This window comes from Capricornis sumatraensis, chromosome 7, assembly GCF_032405125.1.
Source record: "Capricornis sumatraensis isolate serow.1 chromosome 7, serow.2, whole genome shotgun sequence".
Taxonomy (NCBI): domain Eukaryota; kingdom Metazoa; phylum Chordata; class Mammalia; order Artiodactyla; family Bovidae; genus Capricornis; species Capricornis sumatraensis.
The window spans coordinates 92,905,646-92,931,609 of record NC_091075.1 but is presented as its reverse complement, the minus strand read 5'-3'; the positions used below and the strand labels follow the sequence as shown (position 1 = coordinate 92,931,609).

Genomic DNA, 25,964 nt, shown 5'->3' with positions numbered 1-25,964 from the left:
TTGATAGTTGTTTTAGGTCACCGTGGGTATTTTTCTTTGATTCCATACCAAAAAACTTTGATACCGTACCAAAGCTTGACAGTGGTAGTTTCTTAAAGGTTGCTTGTATTGTGGAATCTGAAACCGTATCAATGAACTTCTTTTCCCATTACATTAAAATCCACTTGTCTGTCTTGCACTTTGAGTAGATCATGCATGCTTTTGTAGAATCATTCATTAGTCATTTGGAAAATACTCTTTTGCTAACTTATATAGAGCTTTATTTAATAATGTTGACATTTCATTGGACTATATAAAAAAGTTACATTCTCATCAGAAAAACCTTTAGTATTAGGAATCTGCTAAGTTCACAGTAGTGGATACAAGTTGAATGAAATTCTAATTTTTTATGAAAGTGTGAATTTTATCATTAACGCAAATATTATCGGATTTTTCCTTGAAGTAACAAACTCCTTTGTTCATTTTTTAAAAGAAAATATCTGCTGATTACCCCAAGTCTGAGTAGTAATAATTTTTCTGTCAGTTTTTCAAGTAATAATGTTCCATGAAGAAAGTGGCTGGTTTAGCTTGTAACTCAACCAGCTACACAAGTGCTTTTCTTAAGACAGCCATTGCACTTTGATTTGCAGCAAAGGTACCTTTTCAGGGGTATAGACTTAACAGTAAATACATATATTTACTGTTCCATCAGGGACGTTCTTAAAACTGCCCCCTCCCCAACTTAAATTTGAGAACTTGTGGCTAGAAGAATATAATAAAATCTGTGTAAGGTCTGTAAAGTTTGATGCCTCTGCTTCAATCTTGGTAAAGTACCTGCAGTTTAGCCCCCATTGCTTTTTATTTCATCAAATGTCAGATGGTGAAAAAGAAGTCACCTTCATAATAAGATAAGAGCTTTGATCTTATGAACCTCCTGAAAGATTTTCAGAGATCCCCAGTGATCTGCGGAAACCTCATTTCTCATTTTGAATAACACAGTCTAGTTTAGTACTCAATTCTTAAAGATAAGTATCTTGAACACCAATTTTTCCTAGATTTATCTGTTTCATACAGTCTTATTGACAAATGTATTTTTATGTAGGTTTCCTCAGGAACTGCAGTTAAAAGTACAGAAAGATTCCAGAAACATTTCTTTATCTAAAAAATCTCAAATCAGAAAGAAGGAAAAGGAAAAGGATGAGTCTTTGGGTGAAGAGAGAAAAACACTTGTGGTACAGGTAAATTTCCATGTTTTAATGCATATTAAATTTCAAGTGTAATATATCCTTAAATTTGAGGGAGGTATGGGATATGAAGATCTTAAAAGTTTCCCGGGTGGTTAACAAGTTCACTTTTAGCTTAGTATAAAAATGTATTTTCTGTAGACATTACCTGTTTTGAAAAACATCTTAGGATATCATGTACTGTGCCTACTGTACACAAATCTGTACGATAGGGCTTGTCAGTAAATCATACTCATTCAAGAACATTTAGACATGCATGTGTACACTCATATGCAAATACATACACCATTTTTCCCCCTTAGATAATAGGAGAGAAAAATAGAATTTTTAGAATTTTCTATAAAGTAGAGCATTTAAAGGAGAAGGCAATGGCACCCCACTCCAGTACTCTTGCCTGGAAAATCCCATGGATGGAGGAGCCTGGAAGGCTGCAGTCCATGGGGTCGCTGAGGTTCAGGCATGACTGAGCAACTTCACTTTGACTTTTCACTTTCATGCATTGGAGAAGGAAATGGCAACCCACTCCAGTGTTCTTGCCTGGAGAATCCCAGGGACAGGGGAAGCTGGTGGGCTGCCATCTATGGGGTCGCACAGAGTCGGACACGACTGAAGTGACTTAGCAGCAGCAGCAGAGCATTTAAAAATTGAGATTTGGGTACTCAGTTTATTTGAAATTTACTTTTCTTGGTAATTTATGCAGAATCTGTTCTCAGTAAGATAATTCAAATCTACCACCAACTCACTCACATTTTCTCAAATGAACCCAAAGAAGAAAGAGGACTCAATTTTGTGTTCCCTGACTCTAAATACAAGAGAACAGAAGTCAGCATGCTGGAGTCCTCTTTCATTGTTTTCCACTGAAATATAATTTGATATGTGTATACCTGCTAATGTGTATATATAATTTTTTTAAAGTTATTTATGTTTGACTGCACTGGTCTTCTTTGCTGCATGTGGGCTGTCTCTAGTTGCAGTGAGTGGGCTTCTCACTGCAGTGGCTTCTCTTATTGTGGAGCACGGACTCTAGGGCATGAGCTCAGCAGTTGCAGTACTCGGGCTTCAGAACTTGTGGCTCACAGCCTTAATTACCTCTTGGCAAGTAGAATCTTCCTGAATCAGGGACTGAACATGTGTCTCCTGCATTGGCAGGCAGATTCTTAACCCCTGGACCACGAGGGAAGTTCTGTGTATACATCATTAAATCTTATATATATATGTCAGAGCTAGTATGAGTTGCATTTTCATTTGAAATAGGTGTCTGACTGAGAATCCCAGGTTTAGTTTTACTTCCATAGGTAAAATAAGAAAAAAAACGGAGCACAAGAAGGTGTTCTGTCTGGAATTCTGGTTTTGTTGACAAGTACTTCATAGGAAAAGGTGATTTTTCCTTCTCCTCAGATCATTAATGTTGTTAACATTTTATAACAGGATACCAATGCTGATCCCCAAACTAAGGATTCTAAAGTATTTAAAATAAAAGGATCAAAAACAGATGGAGAAAAAGTGGAAAAAGCAAGTGGAGCTTCAAATGCCAGCTGTCTCAATGACAATGGGATGAGCCCCGTCAAAATAGTGCCTTCAACAAGCCTCCGAGATTGCAGCAACGGCAGCGTGGACCAAACAAGAAATCCAGGCATGGCAATTCCCCCACTCACACACAATCTTTCTGCAACGGCTCCCACTATTACTTCTGGATTGGGAACTATCTCAGGAATTCAGAGTTACAGGTATGAATTAGGAAAAGAAGAACAAAATGTTTTTACATATTTACAAGCTGCAAATATTAATCAGTCCAACCACCTGCATTATTACTTTCAGACTTTTGGATACCATTCATTTTTAAAAAAATTATTTATTTATTTGGCTGTGTCAAGTCTCACTTGCAAAACACAGGATCTTTCATTGCCGTGCACAGACTCTCTAGTTGTGTCTCACCAGCTTTAGAGGGCACAGCTCAGTAGTTGAGGTGCACAGGCTTAGTTGCTCTGTCATATGTGGGATCTCAGTTCCCTGACTAGGAATTGAACCCATGTCCCCTGCAATGCAAGGCAGATTCTTAACCACTAGACCACCAGGGAAGTCCCTGCTATTCCTTCTTGTCAGGCTGCTGTTTCAAAAGACTTCTTGGCCAGTGTGATGAAAATTATTAGTGTTTGATCAAAAAATTTACCGAGTCCTAAGAAAATAGAGTTGTATTATTTAAGGTGAAGAGACTCTCTATAGCTGTTTAGTCTAATAACACAAAAAGAGGTTGTCGTAATAAAAGAGATAATTGGTTTTGCATGTCTGCTGCTCCATGGTGTGGCTGTGGGCATTTAGTAGTACAGTTCAGTTCAGTTCAGTCCTTCAGTCGTGTCTGACTGTTTGCGAACCCATGGACTACAGCACGCCAGGCCTCCCTGTCCATCACCAACTCCCGGAATTTACTCAAACTCATGTCCATTGAGTTGGTGATGCCATCCAACCATCTCATCCTCTGTTGTCCTCTTCTCTTCTCACCTTCAATCTTTCCCAGCATCAGGGTCTTTTCAAATGAGTCAGCTCTTCGCATCAGGTGGCCAAAGTATTGGAGTGTCAGCTTCAACATCAGTCCTTCCAATGAACACTCAGGACTGATCTCCTTTAGAATGGACTGGTTGGATCTCCTTGCAGTCCAAGGGACTCTCAAGAGTCTTCTCCAACACCACAGTTCAAAAGCATCAACTCTTCAGCAATCAGCCTTCTTTATAGTCCATCTCTCACATCCATACATGACCACTGGGAAAACCATAGCCTTAACTAGACGGACCTTTGTTGGCAAAGTAATGTCTCTGCTTTTTTATATGCTCTCTAGGTTGGTCATAACTTGCCTTCCAAGGAGTAAGCGTCTTTCAGTTTCATGGCTGCAGTCACCATATGCAGTGATTTGGGAGCCCCCCCAAAATAAAGTCAGCCACTGTTTCCACCGTTTCCCCTTCCATTTCCCATGATGGGAATGGATGCCATGATCTTAGTTTCCTGAATGTTGAGCTTTAAGCCAACTTTTTACTCTCCTCTTTTACTTTCATCAAGAGGCTCTTTAGTTCTATACTTTCTGCCATAAGGGTGGTGTCATCTGCATATCTGAGGTTGTTGATATTTCTCCCAGCAATCTTGATTTCAGCTTTTGCTTCATCCAGCCCAGCATCTGATGATATACTCTGCATATAAGTTAAATAAGCAGGGTGACAATATACAGCCTTGATGTACTCCTTTTCCAGTTTGGAACAAGCCTGTTTTTCCATGTCCAGTTCTAACTGTTGCTTCTTGGCCTGCAGGTTTCTCAAGAGGCAGGTCAGGTGGTTTGGTATTCCCATCTCTTTCAGAATTTTCCACAGTTTGTTGTGATCCACAAAATCAAGGCTTTGGCATAGTCAATAAAACAGAAGTAGATGTTTTTCTGGAACTCTCTTGCCTGTTCGATGATCCAGCAGATATTGGCAATTTGATCTCTGGTTCCTCTGCCTTTTCTAAATCCAGCTTGAACATCTAGAAGTTCACGGTTCACATATTGTTGAAGCTTGGCTTGGAGTATTACTTTACTAGCGTGTGAGATGAGTGCAATTGTTCAGTAGTTTGAGCATTCTTTGGCATTGCCTTTCTTAGGGATTGGAATGAAAAGAATAGGCAATAAATTCTGATTAAACTGCATGTCACTTGGTGGTAAGTTTTTGTTCAGTCACTAAGTCGTGTCCAACTCTCTGCGACCCCAGGACTGCAGCACAGCAGGCTTCCCTGTCCTTTACTATCTTCTGGAGTTTGCTCAAATTCATGTCTGTTCATGTCACTTGGTGTTGGGTCATTTAATTTTGTGCTTGAAAAAAATAATTACTGCTGATTCTAACATAATTTTTTGTTGTTGTTGTTACAGAGTGGATGAGAAAACCAAGAAGTATTGTATTCCATTTGTTAAACCAAATAAACATTCTCCACCAGGAGCTTATAATATTAATGTGACCACATTGGTAAGTGAACTGTTCTCAGTGGTAGAGGAGCAAGCATTAGTCATTTCTAGATTTTATTAATATTAAACATGGTAGTGAAGAACTGAGAGTTTTGTTGGGAGACACATCATAATGTAGAAGCTTAACTATGTATATATCATTCCCAGCCTATCAAAGTCAACTTTAAGTTTTATAAATCTAGAAATTTAAATGTAAGGTGTTATTATTATATAGGATGGATAAGCAACAGTGTCCTACTATATAGCACAACGAACTATATTTAATATCCTAAGATAAACCATAATGGAAAGGAATATAAAAAAGAATGTATATATAACTGAATCATTTTCCTGTACAGCAGAAATTAACACAACATTGTAAATCAACTATACTTCAGTCAAAAAGATGTTATTATTAAAATGACATCTGCTTAAATTTTTTTCAGTGATCATAAATTTTCTTAACCTAATGTTTGGTGATCAGTACTTTTATAGAGTAGATGAAAAGGTAAATTATCTTTTCTTACCCAGATCAGATATCTGGTAGAAATATTCTATTTATTCACTTAACATATTTATTATCTATTAAGCAGAAAACATGGAGAAGAATAAGTTAATCTTTTTTTCAAGGAGCTCGTGGTCTAGTAGAGAATAAACAAATTAAAACATAGTGTCAGATTGCAGTAGTAGAATCATGTCAAGGTTCAGAGGTCTTCTGAAGGTTTAGAGGAGTATTATCAGGCCAGAAGTCTTCTAAAAGTGAAGTTGAATCATCGTTGCTCTTCCACTCAAAACCGTTTGTTGGCTTCTTATCTCTGAGAAAAACCCAAGTGCTTTCAGGGCCTTTTGGCCCCTGAGTGATTTACCCTCGCCATCCCTCCATCCCACTCCTGGCTACTCTCGTTTTGATCACTGCAGTCCCTCCAGCTTGATGGTGGTTAAGAATCTACCTGCTAATGCAGGAGACACAGGTTCAGTCCCTGGGTTGGAAGATCCCCTGGGAGTAAGAAATGGTAACCCACTCCAGTATTCTTGCTTGGGAAATCCCATGGACAGAGGAGCCTGGGGGCTCATGGGTTTGCAAAAGAGTCAGCCATGACTTAACAAGTAAACAAGTCCAATCACATTGATTTCCTTGCTATTTCTAGAACGTGGCTAGACATGCTCCCACATTTGGGTTTTTGCACTTGCTGTTTCCTCTCTTTTAGAGTGTCCTTACCCCAGATAATCCAAAGAATTTGCTTTCTCTCCTTCTTGACTTCGATGAAATCTTACTGTGAAGTCTTCTCAAATATTTTAACTAATTTTGTCTCCTATTATTTTCTTCCCTCCCCTTGTTTAATTCCCCATCCCTAATTACCTTACCTGACATCCTCTGTATTCTCTTATTTATATAATGTCTTTCCCCGCTACCCCTTTCCCTGAATGGAAACGTCCCAGGAGGAATTTGTGCTTTCTTTGTTTTCATTACTGTTCTGCCCCACAGCTTGAGTAGCGTCACATGCATTTAAACTGCTTAAGAAATGTGGTGAATGGATTCTTCTGCCAGGAATAGGGAGGTATGGATGTATATTTCCAAAGGAGTATTTTTCTCACAATTTTCCCTTCTCTACCTCTCTCATCATTCTCAGAGCTGAAAAGTATACCCTTCTTTTCCTATCTCTCATGATTGAGACATTGCATTTATTTTTCTTTTAACTATTCTTTAGCCTATAATTTCTGTATCCATAGTACTTTCCTTTTTTTTTTTTTTTTGCTATACTCTGCTCATTTATTTATGGATTTTTTGTGTGTTTTACATTCCTGATCTGCTTTGGAAGACTATTTTAATCAGCAAGGCTTTTCAAAGTAGCTGGCTCAACACTGTTTGCTGCAATTGATATCAGGCTTCTTTCAGGCATTACATAGTCAACGCTGGCTGATAAACAGATCTCATTTCTGTTTATCTTCCTTTGGAGCAGGGACTCAAGAAAGGAGGTAAAGATTAGTGGGAAGAAGACCCATGGAGTCTTTTCTTAATGAAAATTAACAGAGGCAGAACTAAGCATACACTTTCTTCAACTTCTAGGTTGAATATCAATACCCTTCTCCCATGCTTTGTACCCTGATTCTGAGATGTAGATAAGTATACTATTATAAACATCTCTTATGTATTTTAACTTGTCACTTTTTGAGTGTACAAATCTAGTAGTTTGTACTGGTTATTTTATTTTATTGTTTTTTGCTTGTGGATAGTTTTTTTTTTAACTAATTATTTTATAGTTGTTTTGAAACTTGAGGCTTAGCACTAATTCTATTAAAAGAGTAAATAGAAACATCCAAAATAAAGAAACTCAAAAGTTCACCACAGGACTTCTGAAGACTTTCTGGGAGGCAGAGTAGTTCAGAGAATATTTTTTTTAATATAAATTTATTTATTTTAATTGGAGGTTAATTACTTTACAATATTATATTGGTTTTGCCATACATCAACATGAATCCGCCACAGGTATACTCAAGACATCTGGAACCGCAGGGGCTTAACACTGTCATTATAGTCTTTGTGTGTATATTTCACTGTTTATACATGTATGTGTCTATACATGGACATACATATGATTTCATCATCTATATGTGATTTTTTCCTTTTAGAAAATCATATAATATCTCTGTGTATCATCTGTTTTGAAAATGTGGAAAAGATTGTCGAGTTTCTGTGTTTCTTAAAGGAAACAGATTGGGAAAATGTCAAACTCACAAAGGTGCAGAATTGAAGTGTTACTGCTGTTCTTTATTATTTTTCCAGACTTTATAAAATATGAAGTAATAGTACTAAGATTAGCAAAATAATTTGAATAATAATTTTATACTTTATACCTTAATAAAATGTATTTCTAGGGAGATAATATCATTTGCTAATGCTGAGGAGCGAGACAAGGACAAATGTAAAAATCGAGTAACAAGATTACCATTGGGAAAGTGAAAAATGTGCTAGGCGATGTGATCTGTAACAAGATGAACTATTCACAATTCAGGTGTCAGTAACAACTATTTGCATAAAAATCCAGCAAGTGTCACAAGGCCTGACCTTGCTGGCCTGAAAGACCAGGACACTGATGCCCATCTTTTAACCTTGTGACGCTTGTCAGAACCTTGGAGGGAGAAGGAGAAACTCAGCAACCAAGCACCCCACTTGTTAGCAATTTTAGTAAATTTAATTAGGAAGAGATTTGAAATAACTGGGTGAAGTTGTTTCATTTGTTATTAGTGTTCCTCAAACTTTATATTTTTCCAGCTTTTGAATTCCATAAATTTTAAGATATGAATATAGTAGTTATGAAAGGGGACAAGCTTACCTGGAAGCTAATTCATTTGTGTTAACCATTCTGATGATATTAGGTTGCTAGTGAAAAGAGCCTGCTTCAGGCAAATAAGAAAAGAAGGGAATACTCAAAGACAGATGTCCGTTTGCCTGAACTAAATTATAATCATCTCCCTGAACTAAAAGCCCTGGAAGGCATCGGTATGTTTATAACGCTTTTACTATTTCAGCTCTTTTGTATACATTATTTAAAATGTATGTTAAGTAAACTAACAATATAAACAATTTTTAGTAACTTTTCATATTTAAGTATGTGAAAATGTAGACTTATATACAATAACTACAGACTGAAGGACAGATATAGAATGTGAAAAACTAACAAAAATGTCTCATTTTCTCACTCTGTTCATGGTTATTTTTGTCTAGCTCGGAATTCCAGGCTAATAAAGAAAGAGAACAAAAATCTTTCAGAATCTCGAATTCCATCTCTGGCCACAATTGACTTGCACACCCCCAGTATCGCATTACAGCAGGTACAGAAATACTGTCTGTAGGTTTCATGGAACTTGGGTTTCTCTCATACTTTCTTTTGGGCTTACCAGGTGGCTCAGTGGTAAAGAATCTGCCTGCAATGCGGAAACTGCAGGAGACATGGGTTCTATCCCTGAGTGGGGAAGATCCCCTGGAGGAGGGCATGGCAACCCATTTAATATTCTCGCCTGAGGAATCCCATGGACAGAGGAGCCTGGTGGGCAACAGTCCTTAGGGTTGCAAAGAGTCAGACACAACTGAAGTGACTTAGCACGCACACATACTTCCTTTTAAAGTGTCATATGGAGAGTTTGCTTTTATTGATTGGGTAGGTTTATTAGTGGTATCTATAAAATTTGCATGTTAAATTTTATTTTATGATTCATTGCATTCAGTTCAGTTCAGTTCAGTTCAGTCGCTCAGTCGAGTCTGACTCTTTGCGACCCCATGAATCACAGCACGCCAGGACTCCCTGTCCATCACCAACTCCCGGAATTCACTCAGACTCAAGTCTATGGAGTCAGTGATGCCATCCAGCCATCTCATCCTCTGTTGTCCCCTTCTTCTCCTGCCCCCAATCCCTCCCAGCATCAGAGTCTTTTCCAGTGAGTCAGCTCTTCACATGAGGTGGCCAAAGTATTGGAGTTTCAGCTTTAGCATCATTCCTTCCAAAGAAATCCCAGGGCTGATCTCCTTCAGAAAGGACTGGTTGGATCTCCTTGCAGTCCAAGGGACTCTCAAGAGTCTTTTCCAATACCACAGTTCAAAAGCATCAATTCTTCGGTGCTCAGCCTTCTTCACAGTCCAACTCTCACATCCATTCATGACCACAAGAAAACACATAGCCTTGACTAGACGGACCTTTGTTGGCAAAGTAATGTCTCTGCTTTTGAAAATGCTCTCTAGGCTGGTCATAACTTTCCTTCCAAGGAGTAAGTGTCTTTTAATTTCATGGCTGCAGTCACCATCTGCAGTGATTTGGGAGCCCAGAAAAATAAAGTCTGACACTGTTTCCACTGTTTCCCCATCTATTTCCCATGAAGTGATGGGAACGGATGCCATGATCTTTGTTTTCTGAATGTTGAGCTTTAAGCCAACTTTTTCACTCTCCACTTTCACTTTCATCAAGAAGCTTTTTAGTCCCTCTTCACTTTCTGCCATAAGGGTGGTGTCATCTGCATATCTGAGGTTATTGTTAAGGACCCTTATTACATATATATTTACATAAACATTTCCCAGCTTACAGTGATCAGTTTTTTATAGGTTAAAAAATTGTGTGTGTGTGTGTATGTAGCCTAGCTGTGGCTTTAATATACCTATTCTTTATTGTAGGTTATGGCATTTCACTACAATAATACCAAAATTATTAATATTACCCATCTTTCAAAGAGTTAAACTCTGGAATTGTTTTTATCTTCTTAAAATGTATTGTTTATTTGATACTTTTCCCTAGGGCAATTCGCTCCATCCATGCTAGAGATTTTCTTTTTAAATTTATTTATTTTAAATTGAAGGATAATTGCTTTACAGTATTGTGTAGGTTTCTGCCATACATCAGCATGAATCAGCCATAGGTACACACATGTCCCCTCCCTCTCGAACCTCCTTACCACCTCCCACCCCATCCCACCCCTCTAGGTTCATGCTAGAGATTTTCTAATCCATATAGTCTTTTTCTATAATTTCTCTTATCTCTCCAGAATATTTATGTTTCTGCTACTTTCATATCAACAACAGTCATATCCCTGAGAAAGCTGGCAAACTTTATAATCTCTTGGGCCATCCATAACTAACTACAAACTTGAGACATGTATCACTGAATTTTTCCCTTTACTTCTTTTTTTCCCTCACTTTTCTTCCTCAAGCAAGTTTTCACTTCTGCTTGATGCAACTTTTATTTTGGATTTCTCCATCCCGATTGTTTAAGTATCTCCATTTCACAGACAGCCCCTGTATGTACCCTCTTCCTCTGTGTGGGTACTTTTTCCTACTGTTATTCCTGAAATAATTTGTACAACTCTGCAAACAAGGGGAATGCTATAGCTGAGGATAACAAATTACAGAGGCAGCTACCGAGTGATTCTGAGAAAAACATTTATAGACAGTTGTTGCTTTTTGGCTTATCCCTTACCAGCCATTTTGGGAGCAACATCATTAAAGCTCAACAAATTCATATTGTGTGAATATGAAGCATGGCCACAGATTTTATTTTTAGGAACTACAGTGTTGTGGGAAATTCCTTGTATACTTCTAAACTTAAACGTAAAGCAGATTTTAAAGGCAAAATTTCACACTTGCTCTTTGTGAGCACATTATTGTTCAAAGCACTTTTTGGGTCAACATAGCTCAGTCTAGTTGCATGCGATGGAAGAAAAGCTTTGGCTGCCTTCCCCCTTCTTCAGTATTTTTCTTTCTCATTCTGAACTAATCATTTTATATCTTCAAACTGGTTCTGCATTTTTCCTCTCAGGTTATTTGTTCAGTTTCCATTTGTATTTAAAATACAATGAAAGAGAAAGTAGATGTATTGAAAAAGCACAGATTAACACCAAAATACCATGAATTTATGCGTGGAAAATCTGAGTGGAAAGAGACACGACTGGAGACTGAAAGCCAAGGGCCTGCCTTCTGAGGCTGTGACCTGCCTTGCACCCTTACTTTATGGTGTTCATCAGTGCACTGAACTACATAACATTTTCACATTTATAAAAGTCTATTACATACCTTCTGGAACAATCTGTAAGATAAATTTTGTAAGTGAAGTATTGCTTAATCCATGGTCTCTGTCTCCACTCCCTCACCCCACCCCATGCTTACACATCTTATATTTACAGACATAACTTCAAATGTTTTCCTCTAAGCACTGTTTGCTTCATCCCACAAATTTCCATCTGTTATATTTTCATTATCATTCTGGTCAAACATTTTAAAAATTTCCCTTGTAATTTCTTCTTTAACCCAATAATTATTTATGAATGTGTTGTTTAACAGATACTTGGGTATTCTTTAGATACTTTATCATTAATTTATAATTTAATTCCATGTGGTCAGAGAATATACCCTGTATGATTTCAGTTTTTTTAGATGCATGGAGATGTGTTTTATGGCCCAGCACATGGTCTGTCTTGGTGAATAAACCTTGTTCTCTTAAAAATAATGTATATAATTAGTTAGTTGTTGGATGTAGTGTTTTATAAATGTGAGCTTTGATTAAGGTTGATAGTGTTCAAACATTGTATATTCTTGATGATTTGTTTGTTTAGTTCCTTCAGTTCCTGAAAGATCTTGATAGATCTTTCACTATGATTGTGGCATTGTCTATTTTTCTGTTTATTTTTGCTTCGTGTATTTAAAAAAGAATCTGTTTTATTAGGTACAGACACATTTATACTTGTTTTGTCTTTCTGATACATTGTCCCTTTTATTATTTTGAAGCATCTCACTTTATCTCTCTTGGTGCTCTGTGCCTCAAAGTCTATTTTATCTGAGATTAAAATAGTCACTTCAGCCTGCATGTGTGCTAAGTCACTTCAGTCATGTCTGACTCTGTGCAACCCCGTGGACTGTTGCCCACCAGGCTCTTCTGTCCGTGGGATTCTTCAGGCAAGAATGCTGGAGTGAGTTGCTCTGCCCTCCTCCAGGGGATCATCCTCACCCGGGGATCAAACCCACGTCTCGTATCTGCTGCACTGGCAGGTGGGCTCTTTACCACTAGTGCCACCTGGGAAGCCTTCACTCCAGCGTACTTACAGTTACTTGTCTCCATAGTGTATCTTTCTATCAATACTTTCATTTACTTTCAGCTTATCTGGTTTTTATGTTTAAAGTGTTTCTTTTTGCCAACAGCATTAGTATCCATTCTGTCAATTCTGATTCTTTTAATTGGAACATCTGTTTGTTTTCTATTTCTTCTAACAAGTTACTACCAATTTAAAACAATCTCCACTTGTTCAACTTCACAATTTCCATAGGTCAGAAGTCAAGGTACGGCTGCTGGTCTCCTTAAGAGTCTCATAGGCTGAAATGAAGATGTCAGCAGGGCTGCGTTTCTCTCTGGAGGTTCTAGGGGGGGAGTCTGTTTCCAGGCTCATTCAAGTAGTTGGCAGCATCTAGTCCATGTGGTTGTGGGGCTGATGTGGGGCTGACTGACACCTGGGGGGTTTTTATCGGCTTCTAGAGGCCATTCACGTGGCTCATGGCCTAATTCCACAGCCCTCAAAGCCAGCAACTGTGATTGAAACTTTCTTACTCCTTTGACTCACTCTTACCTCATCTGCCTCACCTCTCTGACATTCTTCCGCTTTTAAGGGCACATGTGATTCCTTGGGCCCGCTGGGATAATCTCTCTGAGGGTCAGCTGAATTGCTGAATTAATTTCATGTGCAAAGTTCTTTCACAGAAGTAGCTAAGTGAGTTCAATTGACTAACCAGGGACAGATATCTTAGGGGAATATCTTTAGAATCCTTCCTACCACTGAATATTTAGGCCAGTTAACATTAATGTGATTATTCAAGTGTTTGGATCTAGCTCTATGTTTTTATTAGTTGTTTTTTGTTCCTCTGTTTTCCCTTTCCAGTCTTATTTTGTATTTAAGTATTTTTAGTACTGGCTCTTTGGTGATAATCTCTACATTATTTTTTTTTTATGAATTCTCTAGGGATTACAGTGTATGTAACTAATTTTTTCGTAGTCTACTTAGAATAAGTATTGTATCACTTGTAAAATGTAGAATCTTTCAAAACCTATTTCTTTTCTCCACACCTGAACTTTATATTAGAGTTAGCATATGTATTTTATTCACATATATAGAAAGCCTCACTACACTGTTATTTTTTGCTAAAATAATTATAAGTATTTTAAGCAGTTTATGCAAAAAAGGTAGTTTTCTATGTTTACCTAGCTACTGACTTTTAATGTTGTTCTTCCTTCTTTCTTAAAGATTACAGTTTTAATTTCTGATATTATTTTCCTTCTGTCTGGAAAACCTACTGTAATGGTTTTTGCTGAGCAGGTATGATAATGACAGACTCTTACTTTTCTTTCATTTGGGGATGATATTATTATTTTGCCTTCTTTCCTGAAATATATTTTCACTGGATATAGACCATGAGTTGGTAGATTAAAAAAATTTTTTTTTCTCTCAGCACTATGAAGATAATTATTTCTCTGTCTTCTAGTCACTACAGTTTCTGGTGGGAAATTATCAGGTATCTGAATTGTTCCTCTGTATGTAGTGTTTCATTTTTCTCTAGCTGCTTTCAATATCTAATCTTTGTCTTTTGTGTTCATTACCTTGAATATCTTATGTTTGGGCATAGTGCTCTTTGAGTGTATCCTTCTGAAATTTGCTGAGCTTCTTGAATCTGCAAACTGATCTCTGTTACCAGATTTGGCAAGTTTTGTTTATTCTTTCTTAAAATATTTTTTCCTGCCATAATTTCTTTCTTTTCTCTTTATGAAATTCCAGTGACTTATATGGTAGACCTTTTGGTAGGTTTTTTTTTTTTAATAGGTTCTTGAGGCTTTTCACCTTCTTCAATCTTTTTTCTGTTTTTCAGATTGAGTAATTTCTACTGATCTATCTTGCACTTCCTCCCTACTCTGATAGCGGGGCTTGCCCTTTGGGCAAAGTCACGGTGGGGAAAAACAAACAAAACTGGAAACTTACTCCCACACGAAGCGTTGTATTCCAAGTTTTGACTCTTGTCCTTCATCCTCAGTTTTTTTTTTTTTTTTTTTTTTTGTATTTTTTTCCAAATGGTTTTGATTTGTTTATTTTGTTGATAGGTAGTAAACATGGGTTACAGCAGGTTTACATTGCCCTGGCACATCAGAAGTATCATTTAGCATATATATCAACAACAAGGTCAAAGAGTAAGATGAAGCCCTTACTTCATCTTTTTCTGTATAAGCAGCTTGAGCTATCCATATGAATAGTTAACCCTGATCATCTGATGTTTGAACAAGAATTGGGATTTGGGGGAAGTAGGACTTTGGCAATTACTGAGAATCTATTATGCTCAATTATTAACTTCTAGGTATCAAAATCTCCCCTGTCAGATGATTCAGAGGCTGATTTGCCTCCCGTGGAACACCAGCACTGAGTGTCCAGTCGATTCTGAATTGGGTAGGTCTGGTTTCTCACACTTGGAGCTGTGTTAACCTTCATGGGAAATGTTTTGTGTTGATAGCTTGCTAAAGCTACAGATTCTTAGCCAAAATATTCTTCCATGTTTGGCTCTGTGGGAACTCCTGATAGACAAAGAATTGTACCACTTAAAAAAACAGGAGTAGCATTTGTCTCTGGGATGAAATCCTTTTTCATAGAGTCTACATCTCTTGCTTTTAAAGTAATCTGCTGTATTTTATTGGATACAGTAATCTGAACTTAGGGTGACAAGTGCTCCAGGAGGATATGGACTTATCTCTCTTATCAGTCATGTGCCCTTTGGGCTTGTAAAACAAGAAAGAGTAAATGATTGCTAGATAATCTTTTTCCTAATAAAGAGATATCAGCACTAAACCCAGTGATTGCTTTCCTTTTAAATAGGACTTTTTAATGCTAAAACCTTCTCCCCCTCCAATCCAGACCTTTTGGGGGTGATACTTTTCTATGAGAGCTCACACAAGTCATTCAAAATTGAGTATCTCATTAACTCTGTGAAATGTATTGTTAATAAAATACCACATTCTCATAACTGTGTTGATTATGTTAATTAATCTTTCAACTGTGTTAATTAATCTTTCAACCTCCACAAAGTATTTTGAATGTCTGTGACACCAAATGTGAATTTACTGTGACGTGAACAAATTTTAAATGATAATTTCTCATTTTTAGAGGTCCTTTCCAAGGCCCTAGTGGAAGTCATTGCAATGCATTCATTATACATACTGTGTAAACTTCAAGCTCTCTTAAAACTTGGATCTGTTCTGTCAAAATTAGTCATTATTTATATAAAAGTGGATTGCTACACATGATAGTTTTGGTGAGTAATTATCCTGAAGATTGTCTTTAAAATCTTGTTTTTGATATGCATGGTTTTCTTAGACCATGTAATACCTACCAAGACTATCAATATATACAGGGTAAGAAAACAAGAGAGGTAGAAATCAATTTCTAGAAGGAATTTATATAAACTATTGGGTGGTGTATATTCCCCTTTGCTTTTAGATGCTGCTATGGTACCTGAAATAACATTCTTGTGCAACAGAATTCTAGAAGCAGAGATTAATGGCTTTGAGCATTGACTTCTGAACTGCCTGCATTTTCTGAGAAAGTCCTTGCAGCAGAAGAAAAGACATCATCCATGTGTTTCACAGGAAGATTGAATAACTGTTATCCCCTCACCTTTCAAGTCTGTTGATGCTATTTCAAGATATATCAAATGAAAGAATAGTGATAGGGTTCTTATTATATGAATGTGTACTTACTATTAGTAGATTGTGTATTTAAAGTGAGTAAAAAAAGAGAGAGAGAAGCATTTAAAAGGTTTTGTTATTTATGCATTGAATCTTGTGTGTTATCTGTATAAATGTGTACATTTATTTGGAAGTGAGTTCAGTGGAGGTAGATGATCAAAACTAGGATCAATTGAAGAAAACAAACCAAAAAAAAGATCAAAAAAAAAAGATCTTGTTTCCTTTACTCAAACTTAATTATAAAACATTTAAAAATCTTGCTTGTTTCTATGCTTTATGGAGAAAACTAACTACTCTCTATGGATAGAAGTGTATCTTTGGTTTCTGTGATTATTGTTAATGTTTGATCAGTGTTATTGTGGGAATTTGGCCTCTCTGCTGATCTTCTAAGAACCACACTAAAGCAAATTTTGCAAAGAAACCTTTATTTCTAATAACTTAGTGTGGTTCTGGCATTGGATAGTCCTCTGTTTTGTAAGATTCTGGTGCTAATGTACCTGTGTGGAGGAATGTGATTGAAATGAGTGGTGAAGAAGAATTTTGTTAAGTTTACCTTGGAGCTGAGTACTGTGCTTCTCATTTGAAAAAAAAAGAGGTAACCATACAGAGTTTGAGGGCTGAAACTGCGTTATGCCAGTCGACTCAGGCTGATTACTCTTTTCTGGGCCAGTGTCTATGAAATTCCCCAGTTGGAAATGCTTTAGGGAGGGAATGTCCACCATTAGGACTTCACTCTTGTCCCACTGATAGTTTGAAGGTGACATTAGGCACCTCTCTCCTTGTTTCCTCAAACTCTTAGGCCTTCCCCAAAACTTTTTATCAAGGTGCAAAATCATTTACCATCAGCCCATACATCTTTTCTAGTGCACTGGTCCAACCTTAGGTGGTAATGTTAAACCAATTGGACTGCAGGTTTTTGGTTTCTGGGTTGTAAGTCATGCTCCTCATTTAGAGAATGGTTGTTAAGGGGACCAGAATTTGTGTGGACACTTTTTTTTTTTTGCCTTAACCAATTAACAACGTGTTGTTTTTTTCCAAAAGGCATTGGCTAGAACTTAACTCCCAAATTTAACTAGCACTTTTCTCTATTACTCTAAGGAGCTTAATATTGAAATTCTGACCTTAGATATTTGGGCTTCAAAAGAGTAGGACATTCCAGAGGAGGCAAAATAAGAGGCTCCAATGTGGAGTCTATCCATGGTTCAACTAAAATTTGGTCTTGATTCTGAAGTTCTGTTTTTAACCTCTGACCAGGTATTTGACTAGATTGTTATGGCTAACATGTTGAACAAAATTTGTGCATAAGTACTAATTGGCTTCACGTTAAAATATTATCTATTTTTACTTTGAAAAATATTGCCAAGAGACTCTATAGCTTTGAAAGAAGATGATACTTAAAAAGCCAAGTGTTTCTCTAGTTTATTTCTATGTTATTTTAATTTATAGATCAGTGTGAAAATATCATCTCAGCGTCTAAGGATCTAAGATCAATAACCTTCTCATTTCTATATTTGCTTTCGGGCAATTTTTTTTGTTTATTAAAACATATTGTGAACTTCAGAGTTAAGGAATTAAAAATGATTCACTGTAAGTCCAGGTTGAGACTTGAGGATCTTATCTGGTTAGAACTTGCAGAACTACTTGAAAAAGAAGATTTTGCAAATTGGGGCCGTAGATACTGAACCAAAATAATCCCCCTTTTCAGTTTGAGGTTACTTTAACTTTTTCTCACCTACAAGGATATGATTGAGCCAATTACTAATAGAAAATATATGTATGTACTGGTGGGGGAATTGGGCTTGCTGTGTGTATGTGTTTTACAATTAATAAATATTGTATCTTACTGAGTTCCATCTATGGTTTTTGCTTGAATTTTATTTGAGACCATGAATAATGCATGCAGCACTGTATCGTTTTAACAAATAAGTTTGAAATAATCCATTAATTTTCTTTTCAAAATTTAGGAACCAGGGGTAGCAGGTTAATATTCTTGTACAGCCAGTGATACAAGCAGCCTGGTCCTATCTTGTCCTTTACTTGTCTTATAAAGATGACCTGGTAAAAACTGGGACAAACTCAATCTTAGAACCTGGTTCTTTTGATTGAGAATACCTTGCTTGGTTAGGATAGCTAACATCCTATAGAAATGGGGACACAGAAGACGCGTCTTCTCTTGTGACTCTCTCATCATGGGTTCCTTCACTTTAGTTTTGTTACGAGGCTGATTCTATAATAAATTATGTGTTACACGAGATGGGAAAATGTGCTTGACTTGTTTTCTAAGCCCTGCTTCCTATGACCGAACTATTAGCAGGAATTAGAGACCTCAGCATCACTGCTTTTCAGGTTTTAAGGCTGGTCCTAGAAAATTGGACTAAATGGATTTTTTCTCCGTTGTTTTGTGTTGTGTTTTAGCAACTTCCCTGGTGGCTCAGATGGTAAAGAGTCTGTCTACAATGCGGGAGACCCAGATTCAGTCCCTGGGTTGGGAAGATCCCCTGGAGAAGGAAATGGCAATCCACTTCAGTACTATTGCCTGGAAAATCCCATAGACAGAGGAGCCTGGTAGGCTACAGTCCCTGGGTTTGCAAAGAGTCAGACACGACTGAGTGACTTCACTTTCTTTATGGGCCCTTAACACTCCTCCATGTGAATGAAAAAGTATGTTCTCACATTATGTTTTAAAAGGTCTTATTTTCTCTCTTTGTAGCTTCAGACATGAAGTAACTTAAAGTGTAATTACCATGTTGTTGTTTAGTCACCAAGTGGTCTCTGACTCTTTTGCGACCCCGTGGGCTGTAGCCTTCCAGGCTCCTCTGTCCATGGGATTTCCCAGACAAGAATACTGGAGTGGGTTGCCATTTCTTTCTCCAGGGGATCTTCTTGACCCATGGATAGAACCCAAGTCTCCTGCATTAGCAAGCGAATTCTTTACCACTGAGCCACCAGAAAAGCTCATAATTATGATAAAGCTTATCTGTTTCTTAACATGTCTTTCTGAGAAGTGTCTTACCACAAATCACTTGTCATCACTTGTAAGTAATTTGTGATTTAGAGCTTTGTGTTTGTAGATATTTTGGATATTATTATTGTGGGTATTTGTGATGTTATTATATCCTGAGAAACTGAAAACAAAACAAAAACTCACCCACAAAAATGTTTTCCTTTGCTTTCAGTGAAATTTTATTTCCCTCCATTGCATAGCCTTATTTAATCCCTTCTTGCTCTACTTTGGCGTGTAGGATCATCTCCTGTAGAAGTGAGGAAGGCTCTAGCCAAATTTTGGAAGCTGTGTTATTGGTTAACATGAATTAAATGAGGAGTCAGGAAAGTGAAACCAAAATATTTCAATTCAGCATGTTTTCTTCTCCCTACGGTAGAGTAGGATCTCCAATCGGTCAAGAGAACGGGTTTTTATATCAGTTTATCTCCATTTAGCTATCTCCATGCTTCTAGAGCTTCGCCAGTGGCTCAGTGGTAAAGAATCCACCTGTCAATGCAAGAGACACAGGAGATACAGGTTTGATCCCTAAGTCAGAAGAGCCCCTAGAAGAGGGAATGGCAGCCCAGTATTCTTGTCTGGAGAATTCCACAGACAGAGGAACTTGGAGGGTTACAGTCCTCAGGGTTGCAAAGAGTTGGACATGACTGAAGCTGCTGAACACACACATGCCTCTAAATTTGGAAAACGACCTCCATTAACTGCTGCTCAATCCTTCTGTCCCACAGCAATGTCTCCACTGGTTACTTCTCTCCTGAACCCGAAACTGTTTGGTGTTGTTTCAGGGGTTCTGACGAGCTCTGGTACTATAGTCCTTTATGTCTCAGCATAAAAAAGAATTCAGTGAGAAAAAAGTGGTAGATAAGAAGTGATTTATTACAGTAGGATGCTTCTGAGGCTTACAAGTGGGTGGGCAAGAAGTGCTGCATACTGAGAACTTACTGGGCTACAATTTTACAGTCAAAGGAAAAGTGGGTAGGGGGAGAAGAACTTCCTTGTCTCTCTTAACTAGACATTGTGCTTCTATCATCAGTTCCTCCTCCAGGTTGAGCAGGGGAGTTTTCTTGTCCTTACGTGGTTCATCCAGGTCCACAAATTATTGTTGTTTCTTCTGTGTGCAGAGAGCATGTCCTAGGGATCATTGACTTACTGAGTTCACTGGGCAAGTGGTGGGCCTCATGCCACCCTTGTTTTATTGCTTTGGGGCATGTCTTGTGCTTCTGTTGCATGGTTTTGTTGCCAAGAAAGCCTGCTTGGTTTTATGGTTAGGCAAACTTGCTTTCTTGAGCTATCATTACAGGGGTTTTCCATATTTTTTCTACTTACACTCCCCTAGTGGGATTAACTAATCACTTGTATTGTCCCTTTACTCTGTCCCTGTCAAACCTACGTTTAGTCTCCTTCCTTTGATCATCAGTCCATTTGCTTACATACATACCTACCTGTCTGTCTCCTTCACTGTATATTTTTCAAATAGAAAAGATGTTTACTGAATTACTTCTAGACCCTCCAGGAGAGTCAGGGCCAGATTCTGAAAGCACACAGACAGGCAAGATCAATACCCAGTGTCGCTGCCACTACCAACATTTCTGTGTCTTTAAAGATTGGGAACCACATCTTTTTTCAGTAACCTCTTTCTGTTCCAAACCTTCTAGCTCTGTGATTTTTATCTGACAATAGTAATAGTAGTCCTATGAAGGTAGGAATGTTAGTCATGGTTTACAGGCAAAGTATAGGCTTCAAAAGCTTAAGAAATTTATTGTGTCACTCAATTCATAAATGATAGAGCCATGGGTGTTTGTTGAGAAGACTCTTGAGAGTCCCTTGGACAGCAAGGAGATCAAACCAGTCAATCCTTAAGGAAATCAACCCTGAATAGTCATTGGAAGAACTGATGCTGAAGCTGAAGCTCTAATACTTTGGCCACCTGATGTGAAGAACCAACTCACTGGAAAAGACCCTGATGCTGGGAAAGATTGAGGGCAGGACGAGAAGGCGGTGACAGAGGATGAGAGGGTTGGATGGCATCACCAACTCAAAGGACATGAGTTTGAGCAGACTCTGGGAGATGGTGGACAGGGAAGCCTGGCTTGCTGCAGTTCATGGAGTCATAAAGAATTGGACATGACTGAGCAATTGAACAACAACATGATTACTTAGATCTGGAATCAATAAAAAAAATATATTTTTTGTTTAGATAATATAAACTTTTGGAGTTTAGACTCCTGGAGCTACAAGTAACCTCATCCATTTACAGAGGAGGAAGCATGTTTCTCCAGCCATAAACAAAACTTCACATTAATTAAATCTGATTTGGATACTGCTCACCTTGAATCAAACATTGTAGCCAGGGGAATGGTGTGCACTGTTGGCTTGGGTCTCTGTTAAATGTCTTTGTATTAATGAAGGAGCAAAAGGAAACGGGATTATACTGATTGGTCTAGGTTAATGATCACCTGGCTTCCATCCAGCTGGGAGGCAAACAAGGAATGGATGCTGGAGAAACAGCCACAGTGCTCACCAGGGACATTTTGAAACTGCAAAAGGTATGCTTCCTCTTAGATTTTGACCAATTCTGACATATTGTCCTCCAGAAATGCCATGCCAATTTACATTCCCACCAACAGTGTATGAGAATGTACTTCCCCACAACCGGACCATATTAGAAAATACTACTAATAGTTTCCATGGGGCTTCCCTAGTAGTCCAGTGGTTAAGAATCTGCCTGCTGATGCAAGTGCCTAGAATGTGAAGTCAAGTGGGTCTTAGTAAGCATCACTATGAACAAAGCTAGTGGAGGTGATGGAATTCCAGTGGAGCTCTTTCAAATCCTGAAAGATGATGCTGTTAAAGTGCTGCACTCAATATGCCAGCAAATTTGGAAAACTCAGCAGTGGCCACAGGACTGGAAAAGCTCAGTTTTCATTCCAATTACAAAGAAAGGCAATGCCAAAGAATGCTCAAACTACCGCACAATTGCATTCATCTCACACACTAGTAAAGTAATGCTCAAAATTCTCCAAGCCAGGCTTCAGCAATACGTGAACCGTGAACTTCCAGATGTTCAAGCTGGTTTTAGAAAAGGTAGAGGAACCAGAGATCAAAATGCCAACATCTGCTGGATCATGGAAAAAGCAAGAGAGTTCCAGAAAAACATCTATTTCTGCTTTATTGACTATGCCAAAGCCTTTGACTGTGTGGATCACAAGAAACTGTGGAAAATTCTGAAAGAGATGGGAATACCAGACCACTTGACCTGGCTCTTGAGAAATCTGTATGCAGGTCAAGTAGCAACAGTTAGAACTGGACATGGAACAACAGACTGGTTCCAAATAGGAAAAGGAGTACATCAAGGCTGTATATGGTCACCCTGCTTATTTAACTTATATTCAAAGTACATCATGAGAAATGCTGGGCTGGATGAAGCACAAGTTGGAATCAAGGTTGCTGGGAGAAATGTCAGTAACTTCAGATATGCAGATGACACCATCCTTATGGCAGAAAGTGAAGAACTGAAGAGCCTTTTGATGAAAGTGAAAGAAGAGAGTGAAAAAGTTGGCCTAAAGTTCAACATTCAGAAAACTAAGATCATGGCATCTGTTCCCATCACTTCATGGGAAATAGATGGGGAAACAGTGGAAATGGTGGCAGATTTTATTTTCTTGGGCTCCAAAATCAGCACAGATGGTGACTGAAGCCATGAAATTAAAAGATGCTTACTCCTTGGAAGGAAAGTTATGACCAACCTAGATAGCATATTAAAAAGCAGAGACATTACTTTGCCAACAAACAGCCATCTAGTCAAAACTATGGTTTTTCCAGTGGTCATGTATGGATGTGAGAGTTGCATTATAAGGAAAGCTGAGCGCTGAAAAATTGATGCTTTTGAACTGTGGTGTTGGAGAAGACTTTTGAGAGTCCCTTGGACTGCAAGGAGATCCAACCAGTCCATCCTAAAGGAGATCAGTCCTGAGTGTTCACTGGAAGGACTGATATTGAAGCTGAAACTCCAGTACTTTGGCCACCTCATGCGAAGAACTGACTCATTCATAAAGACCCTGAGGCTGGGAAAGATTGAAGACAGGAGAAGGGGACGATAGAGGATGAGATGGTTGGATGGCATCACCAAGTCAACGGACATGAGTTTGGGTAAGCTCTGGGAATTGGTGATGGACAGGGAGGCCTGGTGTGCTGTAGTCCATGGGGTCGCAAAGAGTTAGACATGACTGAGTGACTGAACTGGACTAAACTGGGAAGATCCAACATGCCTTGGAGCAGCTAAGCCCATACACCGCAACTACTGAGCCTGTGCTCTAGAGCCCATGTGCCTGGAGCTTGTGCTCCGCAAGAAGACAAGCCACTGCAATGAGAAGCCCATGCTTCACAGTGAAGAGTAGACCCTGCTCGCTGCAACTAGAGAAAGCCCTCACTCTGTATGAAGACCCAGCACAGACAAAAATAAAAATAAATGAGTCAGTCTTAAAAAATTTACCATGGGGACCAAACTGGGTGAAAGTTCACTTCAGTTCAGTTCAGTCATTCAGTTGTGTCTGACTCTTCGTGAACCCAAGGACCACAGCACGCCAGGCCTCCCTGTCCATCACCAGCTCCCAGAGTCTACCCAAACTCATGTCCATTGAGTCAATGATGCCATCCAACCAACTCATCCTCTGTTGTCCCCTTCTCCTCCTGCCTTCAATCTTTCCCAGAATCAGGGTCTTTTCAAATGAGTCAGCTCCTTGCATCAGGTGGCCAAAGTACTGGCGTTACTATGCTTTAGTTAATGAAGGATATTAAAAGTCTTAACAAAAACTGAAGCAGATTTCAGCTCTACTATTGGAGATTTGCCTTTGTAGGTATGTTTCCCACCTTCTGAAAACAAAGGCAAACACCAGATTGAGATAGCATAGTTTGGTACAAAGTATATTGTAGATCAAAAATTATTTTAAACTGGGAAATGCAATGCAGCCTGGAGAATGTATTTTTTTATTTATTTTTCTTACTGAAGGATAATTGATTTATAGAATTTTGTTGTTTTCTGTCAAACCTCAACATGAATCAGCCATTGATATACATATATCCCTTCCCTTTTGAACCTTCCTCCCACCGCCCCCCCATCTCACCCCTCTAGGTTGATAAACAGCCCCTGTTTGAGTTTCCTGAGCCATACAGCAAATTCCTGTTGGCTATCTATTTTACATATGGTAATGTAAGTTTCCATGTTGCTCTTTCCATACATCTCACCCTTTCCTCCCCTCTCCCATGTTCATAAGTCTATTCTCTATGTCTGTTTCTCCATTGCTTCCCTGTAAATAAATTCTTCAGAACCATTTTTTCTAGATTCTGTATATGTGCGTTAGAATATGATATGTATCTTTCTCTCTCTGACTCACTTCACCCTGTATAATAGGTTCTAGGTTCATCCACCTCATCAGAACTGACTCAAATGCATTTATTTTTATGGCTGAGTAATATTCCATTGTGTATATATACCACAACTTCTTTACCCATTCATCTGTCGATGGACATCTAGGTTGCTTCCATGTTCTAGCTGTGTACATAGTGTTGCAATGAACGATGGGATACATGTGTCTTTTTCAATCCTGGTTTCTTCAGGTTTCCTTCTATCCCTAGAAGTGGGATTGCTGGGTCATATGGTGTTTTTATTCCTAATTTTTAAGGATTCTCCATACCATCTTCCATAGTGGTTGTATCAATTTACATTCCCACCAATAGTGCAAGAGCATTCCCTTCTCTCCACACCCTCTCCACCATTTGTTGTTTGTAGACTTTTTGATGATGGTGATTCTGACCGGTGTGAGGTGATATCTCATTGTGGTTTTGACTTGCATTTCTCTAATAATGAGCGATGTTGAGCATCTTTTCATGTGTTTGTTAGCCATCTGTATGTCTTCTTTGGAGAAATGTCTGTTTAGGTCTTTTCCCCACTTTTTGATTGGGTTGTTTGTTTTTCTGGTATTGAGTTGTATGAGCTGCTTGTATATTTTGGAAATTAATCCTTTGTCAGTTGTTTCATTTGCTATTATTTTCTCCCATTCTGAGGGTTGTCTTTTCACCTTGCTGATAGTTTCCTTGCTTATAGTTGCTAATAGTGCTAAAGCTTTTAAGTTTAATCAGGTCCCACTTGTTTACTTTTGTTTTTATTTCTGTTACTCTAGGAGGTGGGTCATAGAGGCTCTTGCTTTGATTTATGTCATCGTGTGTTCTGCCTAAGTTTAAGTATATTTGTCATCCCAGGTAAGGTGGTCAGATCTCAGACCCCCTTTCTTCTGTTGAGTCTTGGGAGAAAATAAGTTAATGAGAGAGAGGCACTTTTCCCATTTAGGGTAGAGGAATGAAGAAGTCAGTCCTGCCTGGATGGCTGGAAGTTATTTAAGGAGAGTTATGAAAGTTCTGAGCTCGGGAGTTTCTGTAGTTGACATTGCCTCCACTTCGTTATGGTGATCCCTACTCCTTTGGCTCTGCCCAGGGCTGCCCAGTGCTGCCAAGCATGATCCAGGAGGTGG

The 25,964-nt window shown here is 38.4% G+C and overlaps 1 protein-coding gene across 1 annotated transcript in view; it reads left to right on the top strand.

The window, feature by feature from the left end:
- Nucleotides 1–16,570, top strand: part of CDKL2 (cyclin dependent kinase like 2) — a 38,828-nt gene extending 22,258 nt beyond the window's left edge. The window contains exons 7-13 of the mRNA XM_068975272.1: nt 1,082–1,217; nt 2,652–2,950; nt 5,113–5,206; nt 8,563–8,686; nt 8,912–9,018; nt 15,056–15,144; nt 16,189–16,570. Coding sequence (XP_068831373.1) covers nt 1,082–1,217; nt 2,652–2,950; nt 5,113–5,206; nt 8,563–8,686; nt 8,912–9,018; nt 15,056–15,121 — 826 coding nt within the window. The 3' untranslated portion in view covers nt 15,122–15,144; nt 16,189–16,570. The remainder of the gene's footprint in view (nt 1–1,081; nt 1,218–2,651; nt 2,951–5,112; nt 5,207–8,562; nt 8,687–8,911; nt 9,019–15,055; nt 15,145–16,188) is intronic.
- Nucleotides 16,571–25,964: the final 9,394 nt, after the last annotated feature.